General features: G+C 34.2%; 2 protein-coding genes across 2 annotated transcripts in view; both read right to left on the reverse strand.

Annotated features, from left to right (window-relative positions):
- LOC146148529 (uncharacterized) overlaps positions 1–2,290 on the reverse strand; it is a 54,089-nt gene extending 51,799 nt beyond the window's left edge. The window contains exons 1-2 of the mRNA XM_083388432.1: positions 2,042–2,290; positions 1,578–1,722 (exon numbers count right to left, since the gene is read on the reverse strand). Coding sequence (XP_083244558.1) covers positions 1,578–1,722; positions 2,042–2,276 — 380 coding nt within the window. The 5' untranslated portion in view covers positions 2,277–2,290. The remainder of the gene's footprint in view (positions 1–1,577; positions 1,723–2,041) is intronic.
- A 2,825-nt stretch (positions 2,291–5,115) lies between these two features.
- LOC146148530 (glucokinase regulatory protein-like) lies at positions 5,116–20,205 on the reverse strand. The gene is made up of 16 exons (XM_083386968.1): positions 19,976–20,205; positions 12,392–12,526; positions 11,374–11,441; positions 11,226–11,292; positions 10,967–11,115; positions 10,848–10,888; positions 10,657–10,721; positions 10,402–10,553; positions 9,158–9,315; positions 8,123–8,199; positions 7,919–8,054; positions 7,755–7,849; positions 7,500–7,679; positions 6,098–6,172; positions 5,693–5,830; positions 5,116–5,623 (listed from the first exon to the last, which is right to left on the reverse strand). The coding sequence occupies exons 1-16, from the start codon at positions 20,108–20,110 to the stop codon at positions 5,507–5,509; spliced, it is 1,788 nt and encodes a 595-aa protein (XP_083243094.1). The 5' UTR covers positions 20,111–20,205; the 3' UTR covers positions 5,116–5,506.
- Positions 20,206–22,211: the final 2,006 nt, after the last annotated feature.

The following is a 22,211-nucleotide window of genomic DNA, read 5'->3' on the forward strand; positions in this document are numbered from 1 at the left end:
AAACACCAAATTTTAGAAGCGTAATAAGACAAGCGCCCAAGGTTAGACGTCACCTATTTTCAGCGCAAATTCAAAAAGGGAAGATTTAAACCGACTCGCCGTAAGCACAAGTTAGGAAATAAAATACAACACAATTAAATGGGCATTTGTTAACCGAAGAAGGTGAGTACAGTATTTTATTCAAACTATAGGGTTCACAATAGTTCCTCCTATATAGTTCGCTCCATAGTTTAAGAATCTATGGGAATTTGCGAAATGACGGTTTGCGAAGATTTGTTCTACCTCTGACGTGTTACAAATTTTACTGTTCAAATTCTAGTCGAATTTGATTTCCATATATGTTTAATATGTTAAACAGATGAAATGGTGCAGGTAGGCGATTTCAATCCAGACTGCCCAGACTTACATCGTGAAGCCGGTATATTTTATTACAAATTTATAAAGCGAAAATAAAAAGCAAACTAACTTATAAAAAAAAAAATATAAGGGCTAATTTTGTCTTGGACAAAATTATAATAAAGTAGGGCCAGTTTGCCTAAATCAAGGGACACCAAACTTTTATCCTAAAAGGCCGGATAACTGAAACGACTTGCGATCGGTCCGGATTACTATAGGGATTAAGGATCACGGACCGGTCATAACATTTTGTTTCGAACTGGCGTGACTTGCATATTATTTAAAAAAGGAAACATTAACAAATATTTAAAAAAATTTATAATGGATCTAGAAAATGATCGTCTAGTTAAAATTTTCATCAACATTTAGCTTGAACTTACATGACAAAGTATTCCGTTATATAACCGTATTTTGGAATCACTATAATAATCTTCCGCGGGCTGAACAAATTGCGCCGTTTTTGCCCGCAGGACGTCCATTTAAATTAGAATAATTACAGAATGGATATAACAGTTAAAACAATGAAAAACAATGGTGTGACAAATAATAATATTGTCCAAATTAAGTGTTTAAACGTTTGTTGTGGTAGCGGAGGCTCAACGATTTGGTTTCTGAAGGACATACTTTCGAGAAAAAATACTAATTATTTATAAGGTTACGCTAAATAAAATACTCCATAATAAAAATAAACCCACTGTGGTCCGGAAAGTTTGACTTTGACTCTGATCGATTATCCTAACTATATAAATAATAGGCATGAGCCATATGAATAATGATCTTGAAGAGCTCAACAAAATTGCATTTATCTATCTAGGACTCCGTTAGGTTGACAAAACTTACGTTTTAAAGAGGCTTGCAGATACACGACGTTAAAAAACGCGCCGATCACACACAAAATCGTTTGTTGATAGAAAGATAAGTCGAAAAAGGTTTCCCTCTTGTGAAATATATATTGAAAAAAACAAAGGTTTTAAATATTCATACAATGGGTTTAACTTAAACTGTTTTTTTTCTAGTAGGCTTAATACTTGCATTTTTAGAGGATACCAGGGAGCAACGATTATACGATAGGAAAACAGGCTAGATTTTGTGACACCTTTTTTGCGTCATTATATTTAATGTACTTCGACTCGAAGCGTTTTCGCTTCCCAGCTCCTACAACGTAATAGAAACAAACTGACCTTTGAAATGCATATGGATCTGCAGCGCACAAAACGACGTGAAATAAGTCTATTCCTGAGTGTTCGGATGGCATCGTCCATTTTATTATAACAGTTCGGTTTCGTGGAAACTGTATAATGTACACTTTCTTTGGAGATGGAACGTCTATCAAAATTATAAAAAAATGTAATACAAAGCGCCTCAGTCGGTGCAAAATATTATTTCGAAAAAATGGTCAAAAACAAATTTATTTAACATTTTTTAAAGGCAAAGTAAAAAACAGCTAAAATACCCATAATAATTAGATTTTAGATCGGCACCGATACAATGATAAGTATACAGATACGAGGTCATGATATAGGGCTAGGCTAACAAATGATTTTAATCCGACATTTTTGTAGCCTTTAACCAAGGTTGAATTTTAGACAGTACAGATTTTGGCATAGACATTTATTCTTATTTAAACAGCACTGTCCGCCCTCACCTGGAACGTTTCTCGTGTTACTTGAAATATTATACTTATTTGTTTGAGGTGTAGGCAACATCTCAAGTTCAAGCAAACTGTCGACGGGAAAACGTCTGTTCTTTGACGCTGCTTGCTGATGGTTTGGGTTATTTACACATTCGGCTCTTGGAATGCACGTCAAGCAAACAAAAGTGTATAGTAATACATTCCAGATAATTTCACTGATCAACACAAGGTGTACCGTTGTGTTCATTGAATTTAGGAGTTGGTAAGTACTATATAAAAAAGTAAATCTAAAAAAAACTGCGGCCCGGATATTATTTATACAACAATTTATAATTATTACGACTACTTTTTATTCCCTAAACGTAACAAAAACTGAACTAACTGCAAATACTTGTTTTTTGTTTATAACAAAGTGGTCTTTGGTACGTTTGTTTGGAAAACTGATATATTAAGGTAAATATAATTAACTCGATACTGCATTTGATTATAAACCTGTCCTCCCTCCCGCCTCAATTTTCGGGATTAGCATTTCCTAACTGAGTGATCTGTTTGAAATGTAAGTGACATTTTCAGATCGAGAGGAGCGCAGTAAAGATCAAAGTGAGTGCGATAAAATCTACCAGATTTAAGCTACCCAAGAAATTCAATTTCAGATAACAAGCTCAAACATAACCAGATGACCGCGCACTCAAGGGAAATGTCACGTTTAATTACGCTGCGTTGCTTTTGCTTGACAGTGAATTTAAACAACATTGATAAGTATGAAACATTGTTCGCTGTGCGAAATTCTGTCCGATTGTACAATAATAATTGTATGGCAAAATACCATAGCCAAAATTAGAGAAGAAATTTAACAAAATGCGGAAAATTCATAAATTAATATACACATTATGCATCACATATATTGGAGTGAATCTGAAGTTTAATCAAAACACATGTAATAGTTTTTAGGTAACAGAGTCTACTAAGGTGCAGAATTGATAATACCGGTATCGGTATGTACAAATGTTATATATTACAGATGGGTTCAAAGTAGCCACAAAGCTCAAACTATAGTCGTTAGACTACTAGATAGACCCATAACTATATATTTTGCTAAATAGTGTTCCTGTTTTCCCATTTAGATAAAAATATTTTAATCAAAATACATGTGCGCCTCCTTGCACTTTTTAAAACGAAAGTTCTATATAAAGACGGTTTTCCGATCATTTTAATATTTTAGATACGAACTGGTTATTAAAAGTTTTGTATAACGTGTCCATTTTTTGTTACCAGCTGACCATGGTCTAAAGAAATGACTTTTTTAAACTACAATTTCTGCCTTTTTATCTAGTCAAAATGAGAACTAGCTCCTATATAGTACCAGTAAGTACGAAAGGTTTTAGCAATTCTATAATTAAAAATGCAACTTTTTAAGAAGGTAAAAGTTGACTACATATGAACAGTCCTTTTAGTACTTAAATGTGTTATAAACAGTAAACCTTATTAATACATAAAGCTTCTAATGATAATTTAAATAAAAAAATATTATATAATGAGTGAAAACGCACACTAATGCAGAATGGCAGTTTTGTTTTCAAGTCGATACGGTATTAGGTAATTACGCATGACGTACCTCGTCCATAGAATTGATAAAGCTGCGTGCTAGTATATATAAACACATATATAAGTGTGTGTTGTTAAATGGGCAGTCTGTTTGCATCAACAACGGCGACTGACACAAATTGCAGATTTCTGTCACGAAACAAACCAATAAGACCCACTTTTTGTACTAAACTCGAAATGCGACAAAAAGCCTGGATCAGGCTATTCAAACTTAATAGAGCTTGGCATTTTATTACTTTGTTTTACAAATTCACCCGAAAAGGCTTGGTATCGTAGCCTTAAGTTAGCTCGATGTGTAGGTACTTATTCGTTTTTTTATTAGCAAACTAACTAAGTGAGTTTTAAAACATGAACAAATTGATTTATATTGGTTGAAACATTAGTCAGATGTTTTCACACAATACAATCAATCACACTTGATTGTGACTGATACAACGTTTTGTTTTGAAAATCAGCTGTTTCAGCGATTCGGTTATAACATAAAACAACATTTTACTAGCATGTGTAATTATCATGCACGAATATATCTCGATATAAACCACCAATTTAATACATTCAACTTGTATTTCTCTGCAGCATCGATCAATTAATTCTTTCCTGTCAAAATAGGAAACCTATCATGCATACTGAAATTATTAGGCCTTTTTTCTTATCTTTATGCAGCAGTTTTATTTTAGGTCACGCTTAACTAACTTTTCTTAAAAACCTCAAGTTCCAACAACTAACAAACTTTTGAAATTAGCTAAGCGCTTAAATCTCTACTTCAAACAGTATTCTAACTAATAGCTTGTCTAAACTAGTCTTATCGGAGAAATACTTGCCAACTGATAATGACATGAGCAACCAAGCTACCGTGTGTGGCACTGGCACATTGCCCGGCTATCTTTCAATTCTGTGATGCCTCGAGGTTCTCAACTGTGTCGCGACGCCAGTTGAACGTTTTTAATTATTACCAATTGCGTTAATAAAATGCTTACAGGTAGCCTATTGTTTTTGCTGATATGTGCATTCAAAATTTTTGCAGCAAATAATTAACTGTGATTTAAAATTTAATTTACATTTAATATACACGGCATAGGTAGTGTTCTAACGACGTAAACTCAAGCCACAGACTGATATTAAATAGACTTGTCTTAATTAAAGTATTTTAATCAAAATTACATGACTCGACTTCAGAAAAATGACTCGACTTAGGTCATTGGGGTTTTTACATTATTTATTTGGGTAAAACTTTATGTCTTGACTTTTTACTTGAATCTCTTCTTGAGAAACAGTTTGCTCGCAACATGTTACGCTTTTGGTGTTGACAAAGCCAAATAATTTGACATTTATTTTTTATTTTAACAATTAACATTTTATTTTATTTTTTAAATACTATTTTAATCACAAATGTCTGCTATAGCAAGTATTTAGCCTATTTATTACACAATTATGTTAACAACAACATAGCACAAAATATAAATACGCGTTTTCGCACCTAAAAGGAACGGACGATATAATAATTAATATAACAAAAATTGCACCTTTAATTAAAAAAGAGAGGTCTAAAAGCATTGTTACGTACAAATAAATAGTGATTATATGCGTAACAATAATAATTTAATTCTGGTCGCAAGCGAAACAACAACAAGGTTCGCATTGATTGATTAACATTATTATAGGATTGCACAGTTAATTTGAAATACTATATATCTTTGGATGAATCATATAGAATAGATAATAGACTCTCACTCTTACTATAGTAATGCATCATTGGTAAAACTAATCAAAATATTTTTAAGTTATATGAACAACGATTAATACACAAAGCAAAATGTTGAGGTTAAAAACGTAATAATCGTAATATACTGCAATTGTCAAACAACAAATAAATTAAACACCGTACGCAAGTGCTAAAGCTTCTCTAAGACACTGAACCTGTAATAGAGCCGAATCTGCTTCTGCAAACTTGCATTTTTTTATAGCCATAAAAATTGCTTTGGGAACAACCTGCAAAAAATGCGTCAGAGAATTGCTGTGAATCTAACCTGTTAAAATTGCATTTTTGAACGCATTTACCTTGTTCTTTGAAGTTGCAACTTTTATGTGATTGGTAACGTTGTCCGACATTATATTTTGATCAAGCAGGTCTACTTCGTAGATGGACTTTAGCAGAAATTCCTTCGCCTCAACTACATTGATTTCAGCGGAAAATTTCTGCAATTCCATTCAATACGTGTGATAACGATTCGTAACAACAAACACTAATTTGTGAAAAAATGTTGACAACTAACAAACGACTTTTTTTGCATATTTTAACCAAAAGTGACTTCAAATAGAAAAAAACGTATGCATTGGACTGTATGTGATAGAGGTTAGAATTGTATACGTGTTAGAATGTTTTTATAGCACATGTGTGTTAGACTTCACAGGTTAATACCGAAATATACATTAAACATCTAAATAAGTCGTAAAATAATTTACCTTAATAATCCCAATTGATCTACGAAACAGTTTCTGATTGCTCACTTTTAAATCCACCATGTAGTTTTTAAGCACCTATAATCACAGTAAAAAAAGTTTATTTGATAACAAAAATTATTTGCTAATTTGTATGGCACCAGCTTTTCTTATCACGTTATTCAGGCTTTAACGGTTTAACCAACTGCAGTAAAATTCCTTCGGAGTATTTGTAGTAACAATGTAAAAATATCGTTACGGCTGAAAATCTTTTTTCGCAGATTGTACGCGGGGCCGCACATAGCAAGCAGAGCGGATCAGGGATTTTTTGTGGGGCATTTTTTAAGATAATGTCACAAAGTTATTTTATATTGCGGCCTCATTAACATTTATTCGACAAAACTTTTAATTTAGAAATCGACGGAACGCATTGCCGGGCACTTAAAAATCGTCCGTACATCGACGCGGGCCGTTTTAAATTTCTACTAACATGTTTGGGCACACACAAAACAAAATATTCTTACATTTTTTATACTCTTGTTATATATTCATCCCAAACGACCGAATTTATCCTCCGTGAAAAAAATTATGTGGATTAAGTTAGAGAAACTTTCATTTTTAGATTTTCCACGCGCAAGCCCCTTTGAGAAGACTCTCTCGAAATGCAACTACACTTAAAGTCTTAAAAGTAATGAAAGATTTGCGCGGATAACTTTTTATTGCTCTGCTCCTTTTGATTTCATAAAACAATTTCTTGCCCATAAAATATCATGTTGGTAGAAACTAAGACTGCGGAGTCGGTTAAAAACACCCGGAGCCCGAGTCCAGCCAAATTGGACGATTTCGTCGAATGCCAATCTGGCTCCGACTCTATCACCTGTATTTCAACCATTTATGTACCGGTATCTAAAATAGCGTGGATATACAGCAAACCACCCATTGTGGTGTTATTTACCACATTCAACCACAATGCTGGCTGTGGGCGCGCATGTCGGACTAGGATAGTATTCCGTATAGTTACACTCGAGTCTGACTCCAGCGAAAAAGCACGACTTCGTCCGACTTCGAAACCATGATACAAACTATTTTTCACTGGTTCTCCAAATGCTTATAAAAGGCTATACAAAATGTTGATAATGTTGTTCAAAATCATGTAGCATAATCAAGCGTTGATTTAAGTAGTTGTCAGCATTTAACAAAATGGACGAATTACTAATCAGAACTATTATATAGAGCAAATTCGCAGCATGTTTTGGTGGACAAAAACATACTAAAATTTTAATATTTGTTAGACTTTTTTTTCGTGGACAAAAAATATACCCTTAAATTTTAATATTTATTCGACTGAATCGCTTGGTATATTTTAAGATAGTTCCTATACTGCTGCCACTCTAAATTTTCCTTTAAAACACAATAGATTCAATACCTTCCCCTTAATAATATGAGATCCGGTAGATATATTGTTAAAAATCAATTTGGCACAAATTTCCTTCCAACATCCAATGATCAACTTCTGTCCGCCTTCTGAAAGCAACTCAGTCGTCTCCGATGTTAAAAGAGTAGATACATTTAGACGAAATGTGAAAACGCTTGATAAATATGTAGGCTGAAAAAGGATTTAGAAAGGCACAAGTTAGAAATAGGAAGAAAGGAAATACCAATCAATGAGCAAACAACAAACCAACTCGGGGGCTTCTTCAGATTCTGCAAGCATCAATACAAGAGAAACTGATGTTTTTCTTTTCATACATAAATCCTTTAATGATTGACCAATCCCTAGTTATTCATAACCGTTTAATATAAAAGTAAGTTAAGCTTTACTACAATAAACAAACGAAATGTTACTTTGGCTTTCGTGAATTTGGTTCAACAAAGGATCTTCAGCAGTGCATACAAGAAGAATGTTATCTTTTAGCTCATTAAAAGTTTCAGTTTTTAGAGCTTTAACAAAGTCTGATACATCGATGCAAAATTCGTTGCCCTGTTACAACAAACCGTAGTAACACAAAACAGCATAATGTAAAGGGTGAATCATATATGGCGATTTACCTCATGACTAAGATCACCTTCAAGGTTTCCATATTCCTTGTACCCTCCGTATATGAATCCCCGAATGTCGTCCAGTGCTAGCAACGATAAATTTTTCGTTATCGAAAACCCGAAATGTAAAATTCGCATGTATTTCAATAAAAAAACAATTTTATGGTGTAGCAATGTTTTAAAAATGTAGTTACCTTTGATAAATAATCAAAGGGAATGAATTTAGGACCTAATCTAATTTAGTCGGGTTTGTCAAAAATGCAGCCCTAGGGATTATTTCTTGTTGCCCACAAGACCTTTCAAAAACATTTCTTTTATTTGGTAGAGGCTTAATTAGTTCCACGTTCTATGAAAATGAAGCTGTCTTAGTGTGAGGATTGTACAGCGCAAACACCGTGAATTTCAACAAACTAATAATCGAATAAATGTATTTCAACGCTATTGTCATGTGTTATTGGCCAATCAACTGTAAACAAATTAAACCAAAATATCTTATTCTAAAATTGGCCAGTTTGTTTGTTATAATTTTGAATTTCGGTTTAAACCATGTGTACTGTGTGACATGTGGTCTGCGGGCCGCATGCCGCCCTTAACATATATATATATATATATATATATATATATATATATATATATATATATATATATACATGAGCCCAATGCTTTCCAACACAATTATCTATTTTCGTTTTCAAAGAAAAACATATCCACAATTTTTAACGCCTTCGGCAGAAATTACAGTCGGTATTTTTGACGTTTATAGCATAAAAAATATATTTTAGTTTATATTTATGAATACTGGTAAAACGTCTAAATGCATGAATTAAGCATATAGTGCGGATACAATAAATATTATTTATTTTAAAGCAGTTTTTGTTTCTGAGATCTGTAAGTTCGGCTCGCTGACGTTCTCAAACTATCTCATGCGGCCATCAGAAAAACGTGTACGTGATTAAAGTTATTACCATCACAATTAAAAAAAATAAATCAAGTACAGTGCGCATATCCGGCATTTCGTTTCATTTATAATAAACAACTACAAACCCGCGCTATATGTGGGTGGACACTCCGTTGCGTCGATTATCGCAAGAACACCAATCCCGTTTGTAGCAAGTTGGTAAAAGTGTCCGCTATATTTGAGTGAATCTCCAGCGAGCGAAAGCAAATTACTAATCATTGAAGATTGGGAGCAGTAAAGTTGCCTAGATCATAAAATAACGACAAAATAACAACAGTTATTACCATTGAGCGTAAGAACTGCTTAGGGTTTGCAAAACAGAATGAGGTATAAACAGCTAGCACATTCGGATTTAAGCCGTAGAACGACGCATTTTCCAACCGATCGGATGACCTTAAACCGGGCAAAAATCCTTCTTCAGCCTTCAAACCTAGCAGTAGACAGGGCGGATCCAGGGGAGGAAGGGCATGTGGCCAACCCCCCGAACTGGTTACTGACACTTATACAATATAAAGGCGTTTTTTTTTAATTTGAGCGAATCGTTAACATCGTTGTAATACAGCTTTTGTGTGGTAAGTAACACATCATCAAGCTAAACATTTAACAAAAATAAACCGACTGTGTATAGGGTTCTTAGAATTAGTTATTCATGACGCCACGTTTAGATGTACGTTTTGAACGTCACGTATTGACTTTGTGACGTTACTTTTTGACGTAGCTTTGTGATGTAACGTTTCGACGGAACTTTGAGACGTCATCAACAAAATCATGGGTCACAAATAAAAATAAATCCGTGCCTGTCAGTAACTGATGTACTGTTAGATGATTTAATATATTTCGATAAATTGTATATGACCGAAATTCGACACCAAGCAAAAATAAATTTAAGCAGGTAACGCATACAGTGATTGGTTTATACATTGCGATTTAGACGGCTCTCTATCATTAGCATAAAGATAGATGTTCTTCCTGCGTTCATAGAATTTTAACATCGCAGTCTTAAAAAAACATGGCACAGTTTCAGTTAGGGTTTCAGGTAGTTTAAACGTAGTATTATTAATTTAAATTACTCTAGTTTTGCTTTAATTTATTATTTGAGCCCAGGCCAATAAATTAGCATCTGTCTACTTCTCAGCTTACAAAGTTTAAGAATGAAGTATTCAACACGGATTCAAATTTGTCGGATTGGCAGCGCATTTATACCTTGAAACGTTAAAAACGATCTGAAACGTAAATAGACAAACTTTCTTGTAAACATGAAAACTTATTTTAACGCGGTAGTTATTTTTGATAGGTAGAACTGATAAAGAAATCAAAAATTAGGAAATACCTGCACGCTTCTAAGTAGGATGACAGGAGATTTTTGCAACTATTGGTTGACCATGAACTAGCAGAACCAGCTGCCATTAAAAATATTGCTTCAAGAATAATTTTAGTTACGGAACCTCCCTTCATTCTAGACGAGCCAGTAATTGCTTCACCCTAGAAGATTTGACAAAAAACAACTTTTAGTCTAACAGTTTTTTAACACGACAGCATAATGTAAATTCTGCAAGATGCTGGAGTATTTACAGTGTATACATACCGCCAAAACTGGATTAATAATATAAGCTCTGTGTTCCAAGGCAAAGGATTCCAGTCGTCGTGCAACTGTAAATTTATACAATTTTATTTTACGACAAACGAAAAACAATGATTGAATCAGATTTACTGTACATGTTAAAAGTAGTTTACGTAATTACGTTAAGTTGGCAATTTGTGAACATAATAGATTACCATCAAAAAAGGTCTTTTCCCAAGCTGGTATCGGAATATTCCTGAAAACAGTGTACTTTTAATATAATGTGTATGATATATTTTTAAGTAACACATGGGGCAAAAGAATGCAATAGTACCTCGCTAACATTATTGGGTTAAATCCTATTAGAACGGGAATAAACCGATCTGGGTTGTTCATGCAATGGTCCAATTGCCCAGCGACGTAAGGTGCCGATAGACCACAAGTTATACCAATATATATTACAGACTCTTTTCCACCACATGCCTGCATAACAAAATCGTTAAACGTATGGTGCCTAATACGACAATTTGGCATCTAGTTTTTCGCATAGATTCCCCAATGAAATAAGTTTACAATTAGTAAGAAAATTTTGCCTTGCAAAGATCAGCAACACCTGCCACATGATCATCTTCAGGTGCTTCCTGTGACGTCAATAAAGATCTGGAAACACAAAATTGCTGTTGCACGTTTAAACATGTACAACTGTAACATATGCTTGTGTGCAAACAATCTGAAACTCACTTGTCTCCACCAGCAATAGTGTACGTTATTTTTGAAAAGTTTGTTTTCAGATATTGATTGAATTTTCTCTAAAAATAGTTATTTGTTAGTGTAGCATTTAGTCTTTAACATGCCAAACGGGTAAAAACTATCGATAATATGTTTTTCTACTTAATTCCAATATTATTATTTATTAGAACGATTATTATGTTTCAACTTGGGGAAAAAAAGTCAAAAAATCACACGTTAGGCCAAAATTTGTCAAAATCGTTTACAAAACACACTTTAATTGTATTTTAAAGGCTGTGTTGTCTTTGTTTCAAAATAAATAGTTTATTACCAGACGTTTTGTTTTTGATCAAAACTACTAAAGATCAAAATCGTTTCATGAAAAGGGTCACCAAGGTAGCCAGGGGTGGAAAAAAGATTTTTAATAAAGGACCTCAAAAAATTAACAAATAAAGCAACGCAGAAACGTACAACTAAACAGACTTACAGACGTTAAATAATAGCATTATCTAAGTTGAATTAACACAAGTTTTAATTAAAAAGGACGCAAAAAAAGTAGTACCACCAAAATAAGTTTTGAGCTAAGCGGATTTACGAAGTTGAAAAAAAAAATAGTGTGAGGCGGCGTTGCCGGTGCTCCAAACAGTTGTTTTATTGTCAACTATACATCGTAACAACTTTATTGGGTTCCCGGTAAATCTCAGCACAGAAACCCCAAAGTTGCCCAGGTAACAGGTTACTTCCCTCACCACAGTACACTCCAAAATTACCAACCAAAATAAGTGGTGGGTAAGTTATGGCATGTTGTCATATAATATTTAATTGGCCGCCAGTTAAACAAAAAATTGTGTTTTTAGTATGACGGAAGATACTTCTCTGTGACATTTCGCGATTTATTTTTCTGAAACGAGACTATCAGATTTTATTATGTAATGGTCAGAAATTAAAATCGTTGAGGACATTTTTGAAGCGGTCCAGCTACGACTTTCCACCACGCCAATGATAACGCAAAACCTAAAAGTTAACTTACAGCTATAAGAAATGCAATCCTTCCCGATGTACCGCAGCCACTTAACACTACAATAGCATCCGGTCGTTTGAGTCCTTCACGTACGATTTCTGAGACTTTAACAATAACTTTGTCGATCTCCTCGTGAAATAAGGTCTAACAACAATAAGCTACAGTCGTTAGTATATTAGGATTAGGGATGCTTAAAAATAGTCAGTCCCATCAGTTTTTTATGCAATGAGGAATATTGATGGTGGGTTGATCAACAAAAGGATAAATTGTTAATAATGAATTTTCTACAAGATTGCCAATATGGAACCGTGGGGTGAGGTAATCGTTTTCATAGTGAACGACCGTTTGGAGTGTATAATAAATACATTTGAAGCACTTTTGCATAGCTTCATTGGAATCTATTTAAAATGATTAACATCCCATTCAGAAACACAAACGACTTGTTTAGTGCTGTGCAAATTAGTTTTAGTTCAAAATCTCAAATTACTTCGTACAAAATCTTTCGCCATTTACTAAAGATTTCGTTAAAAAATGCTGTGGCGTGCTTCCATGGATGTTGTCGTTACTCGTTTGGCAAATAAAAGCTACAAATGTTGATGATACATCTGTAACAAACAAACCATCTACTTAAAAAAAATGCTAATACGTTTAACAGCTGAAACTGATGTGTTTGTCATGCCCCGCCTAACGACACACAGCATTCCTACTTTTCAACAGCAATCTCCACCAGTCACTGATTACATGTAAAAAGTGTGATTGTCAGCATTGGTAAAACGAATAGTATAACATAAAATCCCTTCGTCTATAGCAGGGGTGGGCAATCATTTTACCGCGGGCCGCATGAGAAACTTAAATGTTGTGGAGGGCCGGGTAAAAAATAGGATATCAAATACACGGATTATGGCGTCAAACTCTGACGTTATCAAACAAATAAGCAAACGAACTTGTTATTACGTTTGGAGCTGTGCGCAAATGTGCAATGTAAGTCGAATTTAAAGAAATAGTGACAAGATGTAGCGCAAAGTGCGAAAAATTTGCACCTATATACTTTTTTGAAGCAAACGTTAATTGATATTTAGAGGTGGACGTGACGCATAGAGCACAGATAAACAAAGTACATTGCTTTATATATTAGCGATCATTAAGTTGTTGGGCGCATTGAGCAAAAATTTAAGGTTAAAATACGTAAACACTTCGCACAAAAACAAACGATGTTTTTTTTCTGCTTTTTGAGGCTTTAAATTACCCAGATAAAAGACATAAATCGGGAAAAACACACAGTATGGCATTAAGTAAAGTAGGTTGACAAAATTTGAATCGGTATCTGGCAAAAGGGTCGATATTTCGTTCATATTTTAAAGACAGAATACATTTAACCGAAGCGCGAAAAATATATAAAAAAGTTTGTTAAATTTTCATTTGAGAGAATGCCGCAGTGCAGAGGACGTTTTTTGTTTATAAATACCAAAAAATCGCGTGAAACATACGAGAAAGACAGAAGAAATTCGCGCGAAGCCCCAAAACAACTTCCATTTCACTATTTAAAACAAGCTAACCGCGGGCCGTATGTTGCCCAGGTCTGGTGTATAGTTTCGACATTATTGTGTATTTAACGGTGATATTAACACATGTTTCACAAAGGCCAACCTGATCAAATGCTAAATAATTTTTAAGGGAAAGTCCATAACATTTTACAACTACATGATAACACTAAACTATCCAAAAGTAATTCGCGGCCCACTAAAAATGGCTCTGCGACCCACATTTGGGCCGCGGCCCACAGTTTGCCGACCACTGCTGTAGTGTATTCCCAACTGAAATATTAAATGTTTGGTTTCGCCAGGGTAAAAATAAAGTATTACGTCATAATACGTTGTAACTAAGAAGAAAATGTGTTGTGTTTGTAATTTTAAAGTAATTTACATATAGGTATGGAAAGCACTTCAGACATAAGACCGAAATAAGAACAACATCAACGAAAACACAGTTCGAGATAACCCAAAATAGGACTTAAACCTAATCGTAATACGGTCTAATTTTGAATAAGTCTGATACCCGTCATAACAAGACCTAAATGGCCAGAATCAGACCATTTTACCCAACCCTAAATCCAACCCCTAAGTACATCACTAACTCCTCTAATAATTTCACCCCTAACTTATTTTCTAGCCCAACCCATTACCCACCGACAACTCCAAACAGGGAAACTCTGGTGCCAAACCATTTAAACTAGGCCGCCCAAAATTTACTGCGTATTTGGCTTTATCATGTCGTTGGTCCTAATACTACGGTTTTACAGATTTTTCTGCTTTAGGTATTGTTACTTTTTAGTTCTCATTGCGTGTTCCTTATGGAAAGCCAAAGCCGAAAAAACACTTATGGAATTTAATGAGCATTAAGCAAAGGCCTATCCTTAACGTTAGGTTTAACGTTGGTTCGCATATCAAAGTATTAAATAAAATAGCAACATTGCTTTTCATTTAGCAACTTCTGATTCAGACACAGGTCGATTTAGTTCTCTGTTTCCCATTTTACATGTCTACTTTTTTATTGTAATAACTACTTGTGTTTCACCTGTCTTATTCGTGATTATCTGAACAAAATTTAATTTAATTTTTGACATGACGTACTAGCATAGCGGTGCACACTACACAATCTTTTAGCTGTTGACGGCCGCATTGGCAATGTTTATTTTTCGCACGATCGCCAGTATAATTTTTTTTCAGCGATCACGTCAGAAATGTCACAGCGTGACACCATAAAACAATGACTCTTAAAACGACAAGTTGTTCTTTTAATGATCTCGCGCGAAAATATGCAACTGAAATCCAGTCAAAATTTGCGCTTAGGTTTAAAATTGAAAAAAAATTAATTCAAACGAAATGAGATTAGGCACATGAAGAGAATCGTATATTGTTATAAATACCCGCATTTATGTTCTAATTTAACAGAAATTGAAATTTATAGATTGGGTTGGCAACGCGGCGCAACAGTGGTTCCTATCTTATTCAACTGCGCCGTACATGGTTATTGTCCCATGTCTTAGGACCCTTTCAGATATTATATAATTATCATACGAAAAACAATCCGTTATTTTTTTGATTTCATATCATTGAGACAACATGACAAATTGCAAAATCATTGTCGGTAAAAAATTAGTTTGTTTGGTTGAATTGGCTAAACCAGGGTTTTCCAAACTGTGGTCCGCGACGATTGCACAGGTGGTCCGTGGGGATATGACAAGAAATTAAAAAGTTACACATATATGTTGTACAGCAAGGTCGACAACCTATGGTCCGTGGGCCGGATCCGGCCCGCGAATGTAATTTATCCTACAAACTAGACACGAGTCCATTTCTCATACTTTTTGACTATTTTAACTATGTAAGTGCGAAACATTTTCGCGCTTTGCGTTAACGATCTTTATACATCTGGCATCACGTTATGATGCTATTATTTGAACTAGATTAGCGCTTCTTGCGCTGTGGAAGACTGACTGCCAAGTGCCAAAGTGCGTCGCGTGCAACGGAAAACGTGTTCAAAAATATTGGACATACATTTTTTATTTTTTATTTTTGAAATGTAATAAAAACTTGCAAGAAATTTGAAAGAAATGCCGGTATACACCCCACAAAAAATCGCGCTCGCTTCGCTCGCCAGGTGCGCCCGGACTGAAATACAGTACGTTAACAAACACTCAACTAGATTAACCATTAAGGTTATCGCGTTTTTTCAAAGTGGTTTTATTACACTTTTCAATATGAATAACGACGTGTAGACTCGAATTTTTAGCCTAACATATGCTTTTTGTCCCGCTTTGCGCCAACACTTTACTGCCTCCTTAAAAGTAACTAAACACGCTTTTAAGTGCAAAAACATATCCGAAGTCCGCTTGATTAACAGTTGTTCTAACATTTTAATAACATAATTCTTAGTTAACATTTTGTGCGGCCCGCAGATACCTTTCTGGGTTTGGTTTTAACCCGCGACTAGAAAAAGTTTGCCGACCCCTGTTGTACAGTATGTGTACTCTTTCAAAAATAATTAAATTGCCGCAGTATTCACAACATTGATTTCGAAAGCTTATCGTAAAGCCAGTATCGTAAATCTTACTTGTTGCGCTCTGGAATTTATGATGAATTAATGATTTAAGCAGAGAGAAGCAATTCCATCCGTCCCATTGATGATGTCAGTTTTGTAAATATATAAAATTTGGTTTTATTTATTTTTTGCTTTGTATTGCGGTCCGCGAAAAAATAGTTTCGCAAATAGTGCTCCGTGGTCCAAAAAAGTTTGGGAAACCCTGGGCTAAACTGTAATTAATTCAGGAGGATTTTGCACTGGACTCGCAACAAATTGCTCATTCACGATATATTGAATTTTACCAAGCTGATATTGATAAACATGTTGTGAGGGCATTGTCTCCAAAGTTGTAAGGCTACATAGAAACCACGTAATAATGTCGACCGAAGCGCAAAAATTAACCATTGAGTTAATCGTGTTTCAAAAAGTGTGACCATAGGCGACAGGTTTCCATTGGCAGATATATAAACCGTAGTGCTCGCAAAATATGGCCCGCCAGTGTAAATCATCCGACTTGCAACATTTTCACAAACTGGGCGCCAGGCCTTTCCCATATTTTTCAACGTAAATGCATTTTTTTCGCGCTTTGCGCGAATCTTGTTTGTGCATCTTTTAGGGTTTTTTTTACCCTGAATGCGCCATCAATACCCTGAAACCATACCTTTAAAGTTTCGCCAACTTCGTATTTCTTAATAAATTTAACCATCTTCTTCTAATTTAAAAAAGACCAATTTTCAGCTGTAAACCAAAAAATTGTCAGTTCAAACGGGCGGGCCAAGATATTTTAGGCTTGGCTTTGACACGCGTCCAAAAAAAGATTGCCGAACCCTGATGTAGGTCAAGCTTATTGACTGATAAGAATTCTGTCGGGGTAAAACCTCTTCTGGTAAAATCTACATCAAATTATTTACTGAGACTGACATAGATAGAACTGTTAACCTGTTTTTTTACCTTTAATATGCCGTTTTACACACTGCTTCGTGTGACGTAAAGTCCTAAATTTTAAAACAAGTTGTGATGTTTGGTCTTTCAATACGATAAGAAAACGTCAATCCAAAGATAAAGTTTCCAATCGCAACCAACATAAAACAAATTTGTCGTTCATTACTTTAACGAAAAATATGTAAAAACAATGTGCAAGCAAATAGTAGTATATTGTTCACCGGGAGGGCTTTGATCTTTTATTTGTTGTGAGCAGAGTAGTTCACCACTATTCACTATACATTGTCCTTTTCGTTTTAGAGCGCCCACTTGAAATGTGTTACTCCGAAATTAAGAAAAACGCAACGCATTGTTTAAATCAGGGGTCGGCAACCCCCGGCACCGCGTGCCACTTTTGGCACGCGAGATGATTTTTCAGGGCACGCCAAATGATTTAACGCGCATGTTCTATCACTGAAGAAAGTTCAACCATTACATCATTAACATTATATTACTACACTAACACTAGAGCTAACTAAACGGTTGTACACATTTCAAGTTCGTGTCACAAATTAGTGTCTTAACTGTTGTATTTAACACTATTGTTGGTGGGTGTTCAAGTTGTTGTTTACGACTAACAGTTCGTATTACGTCACTATGACCGAACTTGGCTTGATGTTTACTGCGTTAAAGCCATCGAAGCAGGGCATTCTACATTGAAAGTAAGCACGTGTTTTTGGTCGACTGAGAAACCAAGCTGAAAGCCAAACTAATATTATTAACACTTCTAGGTTTCGGCTGAAAAGCGTCAAAGTATGTTCCAAATTAGCGGGCACAGTATTGTGTTCGGGACAGTTCGTTTTTTAAGCAAAGGGTATCTTTAAAGAATTTAACTTATGAAAGTAGGTTTATTGGCGTCTCCCAAGATACGTAAGTTAGATGTCAGATGACAGCAGTGCTGCTGAGGAGTCGGATTCGAGTAAGACTAGGTAAAACTACCCGAGTTCGGTGTGTGCGCATAATCAGTACCAGATTTCCAAACTGATAAGGGAGCAGACTGTAAATTGATAGGTGGAATAGCATATGGTGGTACATTTTCCATGACCCATATGATTGGATTGCTGAATATCCATCTTGGGACTCGATGAAATTGATTTAGCCGGAGTTGGATTCGGGTTGTTTTTAACCAATTCCGCAGCCCTGGTTGCCAGTGCAAAACTAAATATAGAAAGTTTTCTTTGGCACGCAAGTTGTTGATATTTTGAAATTATTCATAAACTGGCACACTGTATACAAAAGGTTGCCGACCCCTGGTTTAAATAATAATACAGAAGCGCTAAATCCGTTTCGTTGTTACACTTTGTTGGTAATAAATGATACATAAGCATTTTGTACCGATTTATAAAAACGTCATCATATATTTTTACATGACTGACTTTTATTATTTTGGCAAAGACACCTTTACTTTGTGGAACAGCTTCAGGAGATCAAGAAGTTTATTACTATACAACAATACAAGCAACTGTACAATGAATCTTATTTGAATTAAAAACAAAAAACAAAACCAACATTGCAAACAGTTCTTGAAAAAAGAAACAGTCCTGGTGAATACAAAATTTAGAAAATTACCGCATATTTTAAGTTTGCTTATACCAATTTACATATTTACTTATTATTATTTCATTTTGTATATATAAGTGAGCACATTTAAAACAATAAAATAAAGATCAATAACACAAACATTTTATTTATTTGCTGAATCCCAATCACCAAAAATATTATACAGTCGGTTTAACATCCAAATAGCTACAAGGTATAATATCATATTCTCACCTACTTAAAAATATTTGGTGACAGAAATCATACTGTTAAGGAAAGATCAAAGCAAGAAGCAACTCAAAACTGTTCAATTATTTCTCATCCCTTTTAATGCATAAATTTTGACTTAAATAAACTTACGGCGACAACTAAAAAAAATTAAAAATATTAATATTCATATTTGTTTAAAAATTCATATTCCTAAATATGAACATTATTATTTTAATTTTTTTTTGTTATAAAATTCTGATTGTGGATAAGATATGTCTCATTAAGTAATGTGTAAAAATTAGACCTATTTATAATCCCTAATAACATCCCCAAATAACTGGTGGTTGAGTCATGGCTCTCGTTGGTATCACTCCATGTAATTTACTTTGGGCTAGCCTAAACTTTAAGGCTGAATTTTAATATTCATATATAATTTTTTTGATAAAAATCTGATTGCTGGCTAAGTAAGATTGCCTTCAGTAATGTGTAAAAATGTCTAACCAATATCTATTTTACTTCTTATCAACACAGCTAACAAAGTAATTAAAATATTTCGGAATAATGCATGTTAATTAAGCAAAACTCTACAACAACTATTTACAACTAGCATTTTGAGGATACTACATAAACATTTTCTACCGTTTGTGGTTATTACAGTTTATGTAGTCCTGGCACACATTATATTACTATTGTAAAACAGTTTGCAATATAGCCCAAGATATAACTGTATCTATGCAATACGCGACTAATTTGTTGCATCTTTTTACAAACACGCTTTACCTTTGTGGATTTGTCAAGTTGCTGCGGTGTAAACATTTCCATATCACACATACGTAGTTTGTCAACTATTTCATCCGGTGTTGAAATATCAATGCATTCCGTAAGAATGTTTGCTGCTTCTGTGTAAGGTTCCATTAGCAATAAATTTCCGACTGAACACAAATGGTACAGTGGCTTTACTTTGTTAGTTAAATTCTTTTTGCATAAATTCACGATAACGTCTGAACAAATCACAATTTAACCTTAGTATCTGGAATACTATTCGTTTCGCTTGGATGATTAATCAGTGCAATGTTGTTACCACCACTGATCTCTATGAAACCTGGATAGCGCAATTAGTGGCACGCGTGAGCAGTATTGAAAGGTTCCAAAAGTGCGCAAATTTTGCATTACGGCTTATGGGAGAGGTATCTTAAAATTGTCGTTATGGCAATATTTGGTGATTATTTTACCGAATTTTAAGGGATTAGTGATGTATTGGTATGCTTATTGGTACTATACACAATACTAATAAAGCAGAATAACTTGATTTTAGCTCCTGCTGATAGAAATATACTTCGCTTTTTCTGGCACCAAAAATTTTTTTTTTATTGCAACAAGGCAACGTCAAGTTAGGTAAAATCAACTTATAGGATATACAAATCTTTGGAATATTTTTTATGTACATTTAACTATGCTGGTTGGTAACGCTGTTCTGACAACAACATTTCTTAGCATTTATTTTTGTATAATAGTAACAGCAGCAGGTAGTAGTAAGGTTTAATTGAAGCTATATGCATAAGTAGAATCAGGTATTTTATTTAGTTGCTTTTAATATCTCATGGATTTTCGGAATTAGTTGCTGTGTTTTATATGGTGTTTGTCTGTGTCATCCACTAACAAACATTGGCCACCAGATTACCAATCCATCACTAACTGGTGTTCAAATGGCAAAATGTAGGATATTATCACATTCCAGTGCATTTTTTGTTTATTGTCGTTACTCTGTTAGGAAAACATATTCGTGCATAAATAACTTATCCATAATACAAAATCTCTGCAAATAATTACTATTTTCCACACAGCAGCAACTCTGTTGTATTACAAATAGAAAAACAACCATAACTAAGGAAAACAAAGTCAAATGACACTTGTAATTAAACAAGATAAAAAGGTAAATTGGTAAAAAGTGTATATGTTGCATTTTCTATAAATTACCCTTATTGAATGTTGAAAATAAATGAAGATTTATTAATAATGTTAACAAAACGCTATTTATGTTTAATAAGTAATTCATTATATGTCAAACTACAACCTTCGGTGCTTTCAAGTTTATATTAGTTTTAGCCAGTTGTTGGGTGACAATATTGATTTAAAAAATGTAAAAATCTTAACAAATTCTCTTATTTTTGGTAAAATTTATGTTTTTTCTTGTTAGTTCTCATTACACATCACATATTCCAGGAGACAAAAGTTGTCCAGAATGTATGTATTATTTTGTTGCTTGCATTGATTCTTGCTCTTTGAATCATTCCGATAAGAATATACCACTTCGCTGTTATTCCATGTTTGTTTTTATTTTTCACAGTACAAAAGTCTTCAGGAAATATTTACAGGTTAACATACATCTATATTATTAAATCTAAGTAATCCGAGATACTCAAATCAGCAACAACAATTATATTGTTAGTTTAATATCAAACTAGTAACATGCAAAAAAGAAACTTGCACTGTTATTCATCAATATTATTATTTGTCATAAATTCATGCATTGTTGATATTCTGATATTTATTTAAAAATAACTATACTCATCCAGTTGAAGTGGAATTACTTGCAGGCTTTACTTAGATAGTTTTGTTGTAAATGGTTTAGTGATGAATTCCAGTTCAAAGAATCTAGGTGTGTTCCTGCAATCAAAATTATTTGACTAAACCTATTAACAGTCACAGTGCGGACTAAACCGGTGCTGGTCTAGAATCCTACCACAACGAAACATTATTTGGATTAGGGATAAGTTATTTAAGCACGAATATGTTTTCCTAACAGAGTAACGACAATAAACAAAAATTGCACTGGAATGTGATAATATCCTACATTTTGCCATTTGAACACCAGTTAGTGTTGGATTGGGCATCTGGTGGCCAACGTTTGTTAGTGGATGACAAAGACAAACACCATATAAAACACAGCAACTAATTCAGGACATCCATGAGATATTAAACGCAATTCAATTTATACAAAAATAAATGCTAAGAA

The sequence above is a fragment of the Ascidiella aspersa genome, chromosome 4, assembly GCF_963924565.1.
Source record: "Ascidiella aspersa chromosome 4, kaAscAspe10.2, whole genome shotgun sequence".
Taxonomy (NCBI): domain Eukaryota; kingdom Metazoa; phylum Chordata; class Ascidiacea; order Phlebobranchia; family Ascidiidae; genus Ascidiella; species Ascidiella aspersa.